Raw genomic sequence first — 14,892 nt, forward strand, 5'->3', positions numbered from 1 at the left:
CATGAGTTTGAGCCCCGCATTGGTCTCTGCATCGGTCTCTGCTCTGAAGGTGTGGAGCCTGCTTGGGATTCTGTCTCTCCTTCTCTCTGACCTTCCCCCGCCTGTGCGCACAGGCACAGTCTCTAGCGCTCTCTCTCAAAATAAACACAATCTCCTGGGGGAGCTTTGAGCCCATACTTTCCCTGGGTTCCCTCCTCACACCAGTGAACTCTGAACCCTCAGTCAGGATGCCAGGCCACTAGGCTAAAAGTGCAAACTCAGAACGCCCACACCCGGGGACAGTCCAGAGTAATAAGTAACAGAGGGCCTGGTGTGATGGGGTGAGTGTGGCAGGGGCCGAGATGGCGCTCACGCCCCACCAAGTTAAAGAGACAAGACTTTGGAAACTGTTGCACTAAGCCCAACAGCAGCACAGCCCGGGTGAAATCTGCCCGCTGGACGGCAAGTCCTCAGCCAGCAGAGTCTCATGTTCTGACCCTTACTGCCTGTGCGTAACAGGCTGGACCCACTTAGCAATTTTTCTTTTTATCGACCTGAGAGTCGATGTGAAAAGAAAAAAAAAAAATTCTAGAGAATCGGAGGGGAGTTTCAGATGTTCACAAAAAAAGCAGCCGGAAAAAAAGTCATCCTAGCCCCTAACCCGAGCACTATTTCCTGGGAGATCCTACTGTGGGCTCCTTCCTGGTTCGCCACCCTAAGGACAGCAGGGTGTAGTGAGAGTGGTTCGGAGGCAGGAGGCAGGCGTCTGTGAGGCTTGCTGCCACCACCTGATAGCTGTGGGCTCGTCATTCCAGTCTCCTAATGTGCTACATGCTACATGCAGGTAATAAAAGTTCCTGCCTCACAGGTTGGGAGGATGCCACAGGACGCCGCCTGCAGGGTCAGCACGCGGGCTGCAAGCACAACCCCAGGGCTGTTCCTGGCGGGCAGGGGTGCCCTCTCCTGGCAACTAGGAAAACTGGGCGTGAGGCCGTCTAGGCAGGAACTGAGCCCTTTGTCCCCAGGCGTGATGTTAGGACGGTTTCAAAGGTCTGAGAAACCCTCGCTCCTGCATTAGGTAATGTGTAAGGGGCTGATACGGAGCCCTTGCTGACAATGGCGGGAGAGTTGGAGGGAGAAAAGCCTTGGGCAGAGGAGGGAGGCTGGACAGACCTTTCCAGCCTGGCCCTCCCAGGTCTTGGGGCCGTAGCCACGGCCCCAAGCCACCGTGGCTCTTGCCCCTAAAGCTCTAACAGTACCGATCAGGCCGTGGCTGGGGCTGCCTCCATTCTCAAGGATGCTCCAGAACTCAGAGCTGGGCAGGAGAGTGAGGAGGGCTTGTGGGATGGGCCCTCATTATGCCAACGGCAAAGAAGCCACATCTGCAGGAAAGCGCTGGGTCAGGACCCATGAGAACTGAACTGGCTTTTGTGCCGGCCTACTGCGTGGCAATGAGCAAGTCTCCAAGCCTCTCTGGGCCTGCTTAGCCCCCAGAAAAAGAGGGAGCTGCTTCAGATGGGTTCTTGTATCCCTTCTGGCTCTTGGATTCTTAAACCGTTCCCACTCTAGGCAAATGGGACCTCCACCTTCTCACGGCTGCCAAGATATACCAGCGAAGACGTTTCCAGGGCCCGACAGTGATGGCTTCCCGACACCCAGGAGGAAAAACACAGAGGCTCGACTTAGAGAGATAGAGATATATTTCTTCTGTTGCATATTTCAGACTTCACACTGAGCTTCAGGCACAATGCTGTTCTAGGTTCTTCTGAGAGCCCTGACAGAGCCTTCTTCCCACAGTGCTTGTGAGGGCTCGCCCTCCCGGGCGGGAGCCCAGGCCCTGCTTGCAGTTCTGGGTACCTGGGAGACTTTGCATTGGTCTCAGCAGGCCCTGGTGCCCTGTGTTGCCCATCAAGGGGCAGGACATGCTGGAAAGCCCTAGAACCAGCCCCACCCCTTCTTCCACGGTCCCCTGGCTACAAGAGGAGAGGCTGTCCCGCTAGAGTCCAGCTCTGCAGCGCTCCCCCAAATCACCTGTTCTCCGGGCCTCAGAGCCTGGCATGGCACTTGCACCCCTGTAGAGCCTCAGCCATGAGCACCACAGGCCCCGGCTGGGAGACGACGCCCTGGAGAGTGAGGCAGGCCCAGCCTCCTCCAGAACAACAACAGATGGGCTCGTCAGGCCCCTGCTCCCCAGAGCCATGGCCCACTTCCTGGAGCTGCCCTGAGCCCTATTGCACAATTTCGTTTCCAGTTCCTCCCCCTACCACCCGTTAAAAAAAAACAAAACAAAAACAAAAACACACACAAAAAAAACCCCAAGAAACCTAGAAGGAAAAGTGAGGAAGAGTGGGGCGTGGAAGCTGGAGCCCTTCTCCCCACACTCCTGCCAACCTCTGGTCCCCAGCAAAACCATTAGCAGGAAGTGTGATGCCCACCTTCGCTGCCGCCCGCGCGGGTTCGTGATGGCTGGCGTGGGTGTGCTGCCTGGGCTTCTGGTTCTTGCCTGTAGGGAGGGGACGTCCCTCCGCTGTCTGTAAGGTGCAATTTCCCCCGGGGTCATCCGGAGGTGCTGGCTGGGGCCCTGCTACCTGAGTCGCCCATCTGCTTTGACGGGCCCCAGCTCTGATTTGGGGTCGGGGAAAACAGAACTCCAGCTGGTCAGTCTGCAGAGCTCCAGGGAGGGGCAGGTGGAGGGGCCCATGGCACACAGTCCGGCCACAGACCAGAAGCCACTCAGCTCCCCATCTGTCCAGGCCTCGAGTGCCGGGCCCGTGAGCTCCGCGTGCCGGCGGGCGGCCTCCTCCGCGGGCTCTGGCTGAGGCAGGTTCAGGATGCCGCTGAGGCCCTGGAAACTCTGCTCCATGTACTCGTTGTGAGGTGGCCCAGCGTGCAGCCAGCTGGCGTCATCTGGCCGGGGGTGGGGGGGTGGGGGGGGCACACAGAATAGGTGGTAAGCATGCCCCGCCCAACTGAGGCTACGAAGGCCAGACTCTTAAGATTCAGGTCTGGGCACCCCCGCTTCTGTCCCAACTCTACCACTGAGTCACGTACGGCTGAGTGACCTATGACCGCGGGCTCATCTGCCGAACCTTCTGTGCCTGTAAAACTGTTAGTTTTATAAAATCACAGCGGTCATCTCTGAATCCCCGACTTGGGGATTAAGTAGAACGGTAGGTTCAAGGCATGACGGATGATAAGGTGACATTCCTGTAGTGGTCTGGTCTGTGTCCCCTGTGCCCCTTCTCAACCACTTCCAGTGGTTCCCAGAGCCATGAACGGCCCCCCCACTCAGGCCCTCAGCTCTGGGGCCCAGCTCGCTTGTCCAGCCTCCCTTCCCACCGCTCCTTATATCCTACTCCTGCGACTCTCTGTTCCCCTTGTGCATCAGACACCTCAGCTTAGGACAGCCCTTCTCTGTCTATGAAATTCCAGTCCATCAAGGCTCAGCTCCAACAGCGGCCTCCATCTGTCCCCATCTCCTGCATCAGGCTGGGAGTCCCAGGAGAGCAGGGGTGCGGCTTGTCTGCTCTGGATCTGCCACAGCGCCCCCCACCCTTCCTTCTCTAGATTACCCCTGCTCTGACCCACTTTCTCTGTGATAAGATGTAGCCGGAGGAAGGGAACCTCTACCTACCCATTGAGCACCTGCTGACCTACTGGATACGGGCTACTTTCACCCACATGCTCATCCCTCACATCTCCCGGGCGGTGGCTGTACTAGGCCCCTCTCGAGGGAACCTGAAGTCTCTGCCTGTGTTCAGAGCCTGCTCGCTTAGCCTCAGCCAAGTGGGGGGTGGGCCACGTGACCCTGCCCACCCAGCCACACAACGGACTGAGGGCCAATCGGATCTGCTGTCCCAAGAATGAGGAGCGGAGGCCCCAAGAGGCCCTGGTTAGTTTCTGCTGCCCTGAGAGGCCACGTATCATGTACTGAGAAGCCAGAGCCTGAGGCTGACACACAGACGGGACAGGATGAGGGACAAGATGGCCCCACAGAGACAGACAAAGCACCTCCGGTTCCCGGTGAAACCCGAGATGTTTCCTGGGTTCTGGGGGACAGCCCTGCCTTCTTCCAACACTTTTCCCCTTGTACTTGAGCTAGTTTGAGGGGACCTGTGTTGCACACACCCAGGAGGTCTCCAATAGTTATCACTCCTACCTTACACGTAGTAAGACTGGGGCTCAGGAGGCCAAATAATTTGCCGAGGATAAAGGTCCAAGTAAAGCGTCAGCTACACCTCACAGCCAAGTCTGCCTGACTCCAAAGCTTGCCTCTCTACCCTACCTCAGTGCGGGGACACTAAGGGCCAGACCATCAGGGCCCCAACCCTGCCTCTTTCCCTACTCGAGGGTCAGCTCTGATGGTCAGCTTTTCGGGGTCACCTGCCAGGCAAATCCTATTCTATCTGGCTTCTGGGCCTAGATCCTTACCTTTCCTGAGAGGTAGTTTGCGGTTGAAGGTCAAGGGCAGCACGAGGAAGCGGGTCTCGCCCAGGGGTTCCCAGAATTGAAGCAGTCGAACAGTCCAGGCCCCTGGCCGCAGGGGCCGGCTCAGCGGGGGCTTGTACTGTGTGACCTCGGTGTCCGCGTCTACCGCGATGTCGTAAGATGTGGCCACCACGTAGGTGGGGTCAATCCACACCACGGTGGCCGTGAGGTTGGGGCCCCGGGCCCAGCGCTGCATGGCCACAGGCTCGTCCAGCGGCCCCAGCAACCCCCCAAAGTTCCGGAAAAGACGCTCCTTGGGGTCCCACTCGGTGCCGACCTGTAGGGAGGGAGGCAGCTGGGCAGGAGCCTGGGGAGCAAGTCCTCTCTACTCTGATGCTGCCTCTAACTCTCTGTGTGGCCTCAGGCCAGGCACTGTATCTTTCTGGGCCTCAGTTTCCCCATTTGCAAAACGAAGGGCTTGGACTAGGATTTCCTTAGTATCTTTCTCAGCTCTCAGATTTGTTCTACAGTCCTGTCCTGGCTTGCTCTGCAGTGGTGGGGGCGGTAAGGCAGAGATGAAGTTTGAGGTCCTGCCCAGAGACCATCTCCACACAAAGCCAAGGCCTCTAAGAGCAAGAGGACACTCAAACGTCTAACGGAGTATCAAAGTCCCTCCAGAAGAAAATCACTGTAGTTTCTGAAGCCTGGGCTCGTGTCGTAGAGCAGCTACGGTCCCCTCCCTGCTCACTGCACGTCCTCCTCGGTGCACCCCAAGTGGGGAGGTGCTTCTCAGTGTGCGCATGCGGGGGAGACACAGGCATGAGCGCAGGGCATCACCAGGGTTCCCTCATGGGGAAAGAGCCCATGGCCTCAGTCCTGAGAGGCCCAGCCCAGTCCTTCTCCCTCCCTTGAGGTCTGTCCCTCTCTTCCCACTACCCTGAGTCTTGCTGGGGGTCGGGAGAAAGCAAGGGGGAGGACCTGTCCCACCTCCAAACTCTGGAGCCGGCTGGCCTGGTCACTGCGCCCCAACAGCTTCAGCGACCCCTGGGGCATCAGCCACATCTCAAGCGTCTCTGCCGGCCCCTGGGCTGAGGGTTGCACCGGCTGCGTCACCAGGTAGCCCTGGAAATGGTCGTCATAGAAATACAGGTGCACGCTGGACGGCAAGCCCCTGGGCTCAAACCTAAGAAGGTTCCAGCAGGGAGAAAGGGAGATGCCATCAGCACATCCGACTGGCCTGGAGTCCCAGGGAGGGGGCTCTGGGGAGTCCCGTCCCCAGGCACTTCCTTCGCCCCAAATCTCACGCCCCCAGCACCTGCACGCCTGGCTCTTGCCTTTCTCCCTGCCTCAGACTGGGGGCTCCCTGGGGCGGGGGCTGTCGCTTTCTGACTGACCTCCCCACAGGGCACCCTGAGGACCTGAGCTATGTCAAAAGGAGGCCTCACCTGCAGAGGGGGGTGGCCGGCGGGGGGGCGGCGGCGGCAGCATGGCGCAGGCTGAGGCGGACAAAGGCGTTGTAAGCGGTGAGCATCACATCGCTGAGCCCACTGGGGCCGTCGGCCGCGTCGTACGTGTTCTCCCAGTAGGCCTTGAGGGCCGGCGTGCCCGGGGGGTAGCTGCCATACAGGTGGAAGTCCAGGATTTCCAGTACCTCCTGGTTCACAGTCGACTCAAACTTCCGGGCGAAGAAGGTGGGTCTGGAGACTTGCTGCAGCGGGAGAGGTAAGGAGGGTGAAGGGGTCCGGAGGCCCCTTCAGATGGCGTGGCTGGAGTGGGGGCCCTCCCCGGCCTCTTGGGGCCCTTCTGCTGCCGCTGGAAGCCCCCTGGAGCCCCAGGCGCTGCTCCAGGGGAGGCCCCCCCAGATGCTCTGGTGGGCTCACCCTGAATCCCTTCCGACCCTGGGAAGCGCACAGAGCGGCTGGGGCAGGGGCCACGGGGAAGCACCTGCAGCCGGAGGAAGTCCTGTGGCTTGAAGTCGTTGGGGGAGCAGCCGCACCAGTCCACGATGTGCTTGTACTGGCACTTGCAGCCCAGCCTGCGGTTCCAGTTGGTGACCCGCAGGTTGTTGTCCACGAGGCTCTGGCAGGCTGGGCTGTTCTCCAGCACCGTGTGGAAGAAGGACTGTGGGGGGGGGGGGGGGGGGGGGGGCGGGGCGGGAGGGAGGGTGAGCCTCGGGCACCCCGTCACACAGCCTCCCTGGCCTCGCCGGGGACCTGGGCCACCCACCTCCGCGGGGAGCAGCGTGTAGGTGTAGAACTGGCGCAACTGGGCCACCAGCGGGTCGTCCGTGTATACCACGTACTCCACAAAGCCGCGCGTCAGCACGAACCAGTCGGAGCCGCCATCCACCACGATGCCCGCCGGGATCTGCCGCTCGCCCAGGCGCCACATGTGCGAGTCACATTCATGGAAGAGCCGGTCTAGGCCCTGTTTCTTGATGAACCTGTGGGTGGCAGACGAGCTCGCTCGGGCACCTTGGGACCAGTGGGCCTCAGTCTGTGGTTGGTTTGCAGGCTTTGCAAACCGGCCGTGTGTGGGAGGGGCTGTGACGAGCCCCCTGGCCGGGCGCCCGCCCCAAACCCTCACCTGGAGTTGTCCCGGCCATGTGACTTGAGGAAGTTCTTGTCCCGGTTCTTAGACAGGAAAGCCACCAGCTCCTCGTTTGTCCTAGAGAAGGGAAGGGGCGTGGGCGGTGTGGGTAGGGGGCCTGGCTCAGGCCCGGGGCACAGCCCCCTCAGCACCGTCTGCCTTCCCTCCCCACCCCTCCCTGCCTCATGGAGAGCTGTCCTAGCCACTGGCCCTGCCCCCGGATGATGCTCCGGGGTGGGGGCACCCGCAGCCTCCCTCCGCCCCTTGCCCTCTCAGCTAGCACCCAGGTCCGGGCCTCTGCCTGCTCCCTGGTCCCTTGTCACTCTCAGTCCTGACATCACCTTTCACCAGCCCCTCCCTGAACACATGGCTGTGGTCCAGGGACCGGACCCCGGGTGGGGGGCAGGAAGGGAAGGAGTCTATCAGGCCCCTCCCACCCCAAGCACCCCCACGGGCCGCCCTCTGCTCTGCGGGATTCAGAGCACTGCCCCACACCTGGTCGGGTAGTCGGTGGCACTGAGGTTGATGAAGAAGTCCCAGGCCCAGCCGGGCACCTCCAGCAGGTCCCGCATGCTGCGCAGATACATCCTCAGCAGACTGGCCCCGCCCCAAATGGTGACCATGCGCCAGGGCGTCACCCGCACATTATCGTACCGCCGGGCCAGCTCCACCACCTCGCGGTGCAGGTAGTTGGAACGCTGGGGGCAGGTGGGCGAGACTCAGTAGCCACAGGGGACCCCCGGTATCACAGCCTCCCCACCCCACCCCCGGGGACAAGTGACATGGAATGGAGAGAGCACCGGGCAGGACTCAGCTCCTAACTGGCTATGTCGCCTTGTGCTGGCCATTCCCCATGTTCTAGGCCTGCTCCCCTCTCTCCGGGCCACCTGAGCAGATCAGAGACCCTGTCCACCTGTGACCTTCTGGGTCTTGGTGCCGCTCGCTCAGATGCCTGTGTGGTTACCCCCCGGCCCCCCCCCCCCAACAGTACCTTGTCTACGTGGATGTAAAAGAAATGCTGCTCGTGGTAGACAGCCTTGAGGAGACGCTTTAGCTGGCGGATGGCACGGCCGTGAACCACCAGCATGTAGGCGATTCGGACCGGGGGGCCGTCCACGGGCTGCTGGGCCCGGACTTCGTCCCACTGGATGCCGGGGCTCATCTTCCCTGAGAGGAGAGACCAGGGGCATCAGTGAGGCCCCTCCCCAGGCCACGGGGCAGGGCTGAGATGGGAAGAGGGACCGCCCACCCGACGCTCCCTGGTCCCAGCGCTGCCTCTGCCACTCAGCGCAGGTTATCGCCGGCTTAGCCAGGGAGGTGAGCCCCTCTGAGCCTTCTTCCTCTGAGAAATGAGGTGAAGACCCTGCCACCCCTGCGCCCGTGCCTGTCTCGTACTCTTACCAGCCAGCTGGCAGTGCCGGGGCACAGCCTTGGGCATGAGGCTCCCGGCCTGGTGCAGGCACACCACGTTGGCGATCTCCTGCTGGCACTGCTTGGAGCTGGCCCGGGCCAGGGCAGACAGCGCGTCCTTGCCCACAATCTCACACTTGGGGGTGAAGCCGTTGTCCGTGGGCTGGGAGGCGCCCTCCACGCTCCCCGTGTCTCCGTGTGGCGGGAAGCCAGCTGCCCCGACCAGTGCCTCCCCGGCTGCTGCCCCACTGAGGTTCAGGCGGCCTGGGGCCTCCGGGGGTGGGGCTGGCGGGACCCGGCGGTTGGCTCTGTGCCGGCTGGTTACGGCCCGTACCACCTTGGCCACGGGCATGCCGGGGCTCTCAGCGCGACCCCGCCAGCGCCCATGTCTTCTGCCCGCGCTGCCCCGCCGCCCAGCTGAACTGTCTGTGTCCTTGGAGCCCTCGCTGGGGTCCAGCGGCCGCGGCTTTCTCTGCCTTCCTTTCTGTAAGAGACAGGCAAACACAGGTCACGGGGACGGTCACCCTCCTCCTGCTCCCTTAGCTCCCTGCTGGCCCCTGCCACCCTGCACCCAGTGAGTGCTCCTCACGGGAGGACTCTGCATGAGCAACAACGTCCGCCGAGGGGCTTCTCCGAGCAGCCGGCCGAAGAAGTGCCATCCTACCTCCACGGCACCATTGCACCCCTGTCCCCACATGTCCAGACCACAGGGTACCTGTGCGTCCCCCCGTGCTTGGGAATCAAATACCACCCTCTTTCCCAGCAAATACGATGTCCGCGTATGTCACGAAAGAAGGGTGGCGGGCCCGGCCGAGGACGCCAGGGTTCTACCCAGGCCTGGCTGGGAAGAGACAGGAAGAAAGCATCCCACCAACTACAGCGTTTCCACGTGGGAGTGTGGAGGCCGTGCGAGTGAATGGGCCGTGCCTGGGCGGGGGGCAGGGAGCACCATACTCGTTGGACTCTCTGGGAGGCAGAGACCAAGAGGGAGTCAGAGTGCGTGACTTTCCCTGGGGGGGGGGAAGGACCCGCGGGTGATGCAGGGGCGGGAGCCGGAGCTGGGCCGGCAAAGCCGTCAGACCACCGAGCAGGCCTGACTCCGGTGTTAGGAGGGGGGCAGAAGGAAGGGCTCCAGACAACAGCGCAGCTCGGAGGGAGCCGTGGCCAGCTAATGCGAATGGCGTGGACCACTGCCACATGCTGTCAGTGGCCGGAGGGCTGAGGCCGAGCCTCAAGGCGCCCGCAGCTGGAGGCCGGCCCCTCACCGCTCCTCTCGGTGGGTTCTCTCCGGGAGGGAAATCTGTCCCAGCCGCCTCACCCTGCTTCCTGGCTCCCCTGCCTCTTCTCAAACTGGCACTCTCTTCCCAGCTCCCTCTGTCCCCTCCTCCACCCCCCGCCATCCCTGCACCCCATCCCACCTGTCCTTCGTGATCCAGCTCCAAGCCCCCTCGTGCGAACACCCCATTTGCCCCCGAGGGTCAGGTTCCTCCGGCAGGCAGGGCTCCCAGGTGAGAGACTGTCACACCAGCCCCACCTCCCAGCGTCTGGTGGAGTAGGACACCTGGCTGCTGTCTGGCGGCTGAGATGTGGGAAGAGCAGGAGGCACTGTGTGACTGTCCCCCTGGCCACCTACCTCCTCTGAGCAGGTCCCTCAGCTCTAAAGGGGGGAGGGAGGTGTGAGCGTAAGTGAGATAGAGCACAAGAGAGTGTGCTGGAAGGAGCCGTCTCCACCGGCCATCCGCTGCTCCCTTGTGACCCCTCTGTGGGTCCCCCCGGCTCCAGCAGTACCGCACAGGCCACGGGCCTTTTCTGGCCTGGCCTTTCAGCAGCATCACCTGCTGGTCCACAGCACCCTCCCCACTCAGCCGCCGGACGCCCTCCCGGGGTTTCCACGGCCTCCCTGGCCGGTGTCCCTGGTCCCCCTGCTCCTACTCTGGTTTCCCGATGGTCTGTTCCCATCGCAGCAGTAGCCAGTGTTCCTGTTCAAACAAGCCCCGTCTCGCCACCCCCTTGCTCCAAACCACCCCTGGCCTCCCCGCCGAGCGTGAAACCCCAAAGCCCCTCCAGGAGCCCACAGAGGCCACAAGAGCTGTGGTCTGGCTGTCCCTCCCACCCCCCGCCCCCTCTGACCTCATCTCCTACTAACCTCTCTTCACGCCCACTCTCCTCCAGCCACAGTGGCCTTCCCGTTGTCCCTCCACGCCACTGGCCACAAACTGTCCCCTGTGCCTGGACCCCCCCCCCCCCAGATGTCTCCATAGCTCATGCCTTGCCCCCTTCAATTCTTTGCTCAGATGGCATCTTCTCAGCAAGGCCCATCCTGACCGCTGCATTTCAACTCCAGCTCTCCCTCAGCCTCCACTTTACCTTCCCCACAGCACTTACTTCCTTCTCTTATCCTATAATGCATCCATATTGTGTTATCTGGTGTCTCTCCGCTCATAGGAATGCAACCTCCACGAGGACAGGGCTTTTGTTGTTTCTTCAACCAGTGCCTTCCAGCGCCCAGAAGCATGTCTGGCAAAGGCAGACACTCCCAAAATATTTGTCGTAATATAAAGTTCTTGATATAGGCTCAGCATTCAGTACCTCCTGACATCCTTATTATGACCGCTATTACTATCACTGGAGGAGGATTAGGGAAGTCAGGAGAGGCGCAAAGGCGCTCAGACATTTTGGACGCTGTTGGGTTGAGTGAGTGCTCCCTGCCCCTCCCCTCCCTAGGCCCTTTCTCCCCTCCCCTGTCAAAACACGGCAGGCACCTCGCATGGCAGGGTCCGCGCCCCGCTCCTCCACCCAGGCGCCCGCACTCTCCGCGCACGGCACCCAGCCGGCCCTCTGATCTCTTGAGAGGTGCCCCACGAGAGCTCCGGGCGTCTGTCCCCGTCTGAGGAGACGCTACAAGAGCGACGGGTAGGGTGGGGAGGGCGCCCTGGCCTGGGCAGCCCCCAGGAAAGGAGAAAGCAGCTCCGTGGCGCTGAGTGTATGTCGACCCGGTGATGGGTGACCTGGCGGCACGGTGGGCAGACGTCAGGTGGACAGAGACGGCAGAGCAGCTGTGGGCTCTCGGGGTGGAAGCCAGCACCAGTGAGGCAGGAAGCTGGTCAAGAGGGCAGGGCATGGGGCACAAGGCCAGGCTGGCTGCGGTGGGGGACGGGATGTGGGAGGAGATGGGCGGGCTGGTGCCCTGCACTGCAGCAGGGAGCTGGCTGACCCTGAGAAGGTCAATCCCAGAGGAAGCTGGGGGCCCTAGAGGCAGCAGTGAGGACCGGGAGGGGGCCCCTGCTGGGCAGCCAGCCCCCACCTCTGCCCCCTCCCACCAGCGTTCATGGGGGCATCAGCGGGGCCCCTACTTGTGCCCCCAAAGGGACGATCCTCAGTAGCCCGGAGGTCAGGGTCCCCTCTGATTACTGAGGGGGAGGGACTCGCCCTCTGACCTCTGGCCTGGATGCATTCTGGCCTCCGAGGTGCCTCCTCCCCACTGAGGAGGCATTCAAAGTCCTCTGCCATTTCCCTGGCCCTGCAGTCCTGCTTGGAATCCTTCTCTGAGCCTGGGAGGCAGACAACGCAGAGTGGCTTACCCCACATCCTACCACCTTCAGACTTCTCCGACGGTGTTTAAAGTTAAGTGGTGAGACCATGTTTGTGAAAGCTTTTAAAGCCGTAAAGTGGCTCTTTGGATGGTAATGGTTAGCCTTGGTCTGCATTCTAGCCCCTCCACAGATGGACAGAGTGTGCGTCTGAAAGGCACCGTCTGACCCCAGCGCCGCTGAAACCCCTCCGATACCTTCCCACTTCACTTACAGCAAAACCCGAGCTCTCCCTAAGGGTCTCTAGGATGTGCCCCAGACTAACTCTTGAACCTTCCTCCAGGGAGCAGGCCACACCCTTCTTCCCATTCCTCGAAGGCACCCAGCTAAGCCCATTCTCCTCAGGGCCTCTGCCCAAACTCGGATGATTGGCTTCTTGAGCTCTCATACCACTTCCTGCCAAAGCCTTCCCTCACCAAGCTCCACCACCCCCCTCGACACTGAGTTTCCTTTCTGCTGTCAGTCTCTCCCTGCACTCTGTCTGCCCTTCAGGGCCCAGGCCTTGTCTCCTTTCTTTCTTTCTTTTTTTTTAATTTTTTTAATGTTTTATTTATTTTTGAGAGAGAGAGAGAGAGAGAGAGAGAGTGGGGGAAGGGCAGAGGGAAAGGGAGAAACAGAATCTGAAGCAGGCTCTAGGCTCTGAGCTGTCAGCACAGAGCCCGACGCAGGGCTCGAACTCACGAACCGTGAGATCATGACTGGAGCTGAAGTCGGATGCTTAAGCGACTGAGCCACCCAGGCGCCCCTGCTTTGTTTATTTTTGTAGCCCCAGTATTAGCACAGCACCTGCTGCTACTAAGGAGGAGTGAGCAAGTGTTTGTTGACTGACTGACTGACTGAATGGCTGGCTAATGAATCCCTATTCCCAGTGTGTAGCACTGAGATAATAGCAAGAGTTACTTCCTGACGGCTTAGCTTGTGCCAGGAACTCCTGCAAATCCTTCCCAGGTATCATTTTCATTTTCAGTCTTCATAATCACCCAATGAGAGAGGGGCTATTATTACCCTCTCCCGAGAGGGAGCACTGATGAGGACACGGAAAGAGGTTAGGTGACTGGCCTGGGGTCTCCCTGCCACTTAGCAGCAAGGCTGGAAACACAGACAGGACGTGGAGGAGCTAGGGCGGCACAACTTCAGCACCCACCTTCCTAAGCTCTATGCTAGGCTGCCTGGAAAGCCTTGAGCTCTAGCGAGGTGGCCGCTGAAGGGGTCCAAGCACCAATGGCTGCTTGGACCGCCCAATGTTTAGGTCATCGAGCATCGAGCATTGTTTCTGTTCCAGTCCAGTCCAGCCCTGTCAGCTTCTACCAGGAACCTGGGAGAAGGAGGTGGGGTGGTGGGACCCCAACTGCTCTACTCCCCAGTTCTCCGCCCCAGGCTATGGGCAGGGCAGCTGGGATTTGAGGCCTGGACAATCTCTTAGCCCATTGGGAGACTCACAGAGCCGCGCAGCTCAGGGCCATTTGTTTCTGAGAAGCCACAGCCCTCCCCACAGTGGTCACTGGCGTCTACTCACAGACTCCAGGATCAGAGGGTTCCCTAACTGCCTCAGCAGCCTAGGGCACCTGGGAACATCTCATCTGCCCAGTCTTCTCACACTGACCCCCAAACACTCTTCGTCTTCCTCCTACTTATGCGTCCACACAGAACAAGCTCACTCCCTTTGGGTGTCACAGAGCCAGCCTCCCCCCCGCCCCCCGCCCACCCCCCTCTGCTCCTCTTGGAGCTGTGGTCTCACCTGACTCTGTTCCAGCTCCTTCACCCTCCCAGCCTCTTGGTTCTCCCCAGAAAGGCAAGGGCAGCCCTTCTCCCAGTCTCCATACCAGGCCTTCCTGGCCACTGAGATGCCGTAAGGGGAAGTGAACATGGAGCCTCTCTTGGCCTTCTGACTGCCAGGTGGAGAGGCCCAAGAGGAGATGCCAAGCAGAGTGTCTGACTCAGAGCCCTAGAGGCACCAGAACCGACAGGGTGGGGGTAGGGGCAGGGGCAGGGAAGCCTTGTCCTCCGGTCCACAGCTTAGGACCAGGGTTTGGACCCTCTAGAATGGCCTCAGACCCCACTGGATCCTTCCTGAACACCCTGGGAGGGGACGTGTATGGGCCTCCAGCTGAACCCAGCCACGAGTGAGTGACACTCTCAAGGAAGGGACCTGGGTACTGAGCTGGACAGGTTTGTCCCCGCTCCCGGGCCTGAGTCTCTATTGAACCAGCTGATGCCGTCCGCATTCCCTAAGGGCAAGAGGCCCCCCTCACTCCCCCCCACCCCCATTCCCTAATGTCCTGAGGCCACTCACCGGCTCACTTCTCCCGACCATCTCCTCCTGAAGACCCACGACTTTTCTTCAGACCCCAGGCTAAGAAAACCACACCTGGGGGACACACTCCCAGTTCTCTTCCTCGGGGTCACTCCCTGTTCCCTCAGTTGCTGTACTGAGTTCCAGCCCAGGGCTCCACCTCCCCATTGGCGGCAGCCCGTCAGGCGCAGCTGGGCGCCGATGCCCGGGGTCCCTCGGCCCCGCTCCTCCGCCTACGACACGCACACCCCCGCCCCCTCCCAACTTCAGAAAGTTTGGCCTGGGGCTCCCCACCTCCGAGCAGGCTCGGGCCCGGCCCCGCCTCCCGGTCCTGCTCCCCGCGCCTGACCTTCATAGCTCCCCGGGACGGAGACCACCCCACCGATACCCGCTCCTCCCGCCCGGGCCCCCTGCCCGCCCGAGGCCCGGGCCTCCGGGTCACGCACCGCCTCCGCGCGCAGTCCCTGGGGCCCTCCTGGGAAAGGGGCACCAGGGGTCCGATGTCCTGCTCCCCGCGGCCGCCCGCGCCAGCACGCACGCGGCCGGTGCCCCACTTCCCTGGCCCGGGCCGCCCGCAGCCCCGCCAGGACCCCGCGCGCCCCC

At 61.5% G+C, this 14,892-nt stretch overlaps 1 protein-coding gene across 3 annotated transcripts; it reads right to left on the reverse strand.

The window, feature by feature from the left end:
- Positions 1–1,661: 1,661 nt before the first annotated feature.
- On the reverse strand, positions 1,662–9,676 carry XYLT2 (xylosyltransferase 2). Of its 3 annotated transcripts, none has more exons than XM_040497197.1 (10): positions 8,398–9,670; positions 7,988–8,163; positions 7,492–7,694; positions 6,994–7,074; positions 6,634–6,850; positions 6,352–6,528; positions 5,853–6,115; positions 5,395–5,590; positions 4,411–4,744; positions 1,662–2,886 (listed from the first exon to the last, which is right to left on the reverse strand). In XM_040497197.1, exons 1-10 carry the CDS (start codon positions 8,756–8,758, stop codon positions 2,564–2,566), a joined length of 2,331 nt encoding a protein of 776 aa, XP_040353131.1. In that variant the 5' UTR covers positions 8,759–9,670; the 3' UTR covers positions 1,662–2,563. The 3 variants fall into 3 exon arrangements, 2 of the variants coding, with proteins under 2 accessions (XP_040353131.1, XP_040353132.1); XR_005797486.1 differs by lacking the exon at positions 1,662–2,886 and adding an exon at positions 5,097–5,184 and having other exon boundaries at positions 4,631–4,744; positions 8,398–9,676; XM_040497198.1 differs by lacking the exons at positions 1,662–2,886; positions 4,411–4,744 and adding an exon at positions 4,758–5,184 and having other exon boundaries at positions 8,398–9,676.
- Positions 9,677–14,892: the final 5,216 nt, after the last annotated feature.

This window comes from Herpailurus yagouaroundi, unplaced genomic scaffold, assembly GCF_014898765.1.
Source record: "Herpailurus yagouaroundi ecotype Mexico unplaced genomic scaffold, PumYag 189, whole genome shotgun sequence".
In the NCBI taxonomy this organism is placed as follows: domain Eukaryota; kingdom Metazoa; phylum Chordata; class Mammalia; order Carnivora; family Felidae; genus Herpailurus; species Herpailurus yagouaroundi.

What these genes read in the sequence shown, in the direction of transcription:
- XYLT2 (XM_040497197.1), bottom strand. Translation starts at nt 8,758, where the DNA reads ATGCCCGTGGCCAAGGTGGTACGGGCCGTAACCAGCCGGCACAGAGCC. An exon ending in CCGGCACTGCCAGCTGGCTG is followed by an intron (nt 8,164 to 8,397) that starts GTAAGAGTACGA and finishes CTCTCCTCTCAG; the next exon opens with GGAAGATGAGCCCCGGCATC. An exon ending in CAAACTACCTCTCAGGAAAG is followed by an intron (nt 2,887 to 4,410) that starts GTAAGGATCTAG and finishes ACCCCCGGCCAG; the next exon opens with ATGACGCCAGCTGGCTGCAC.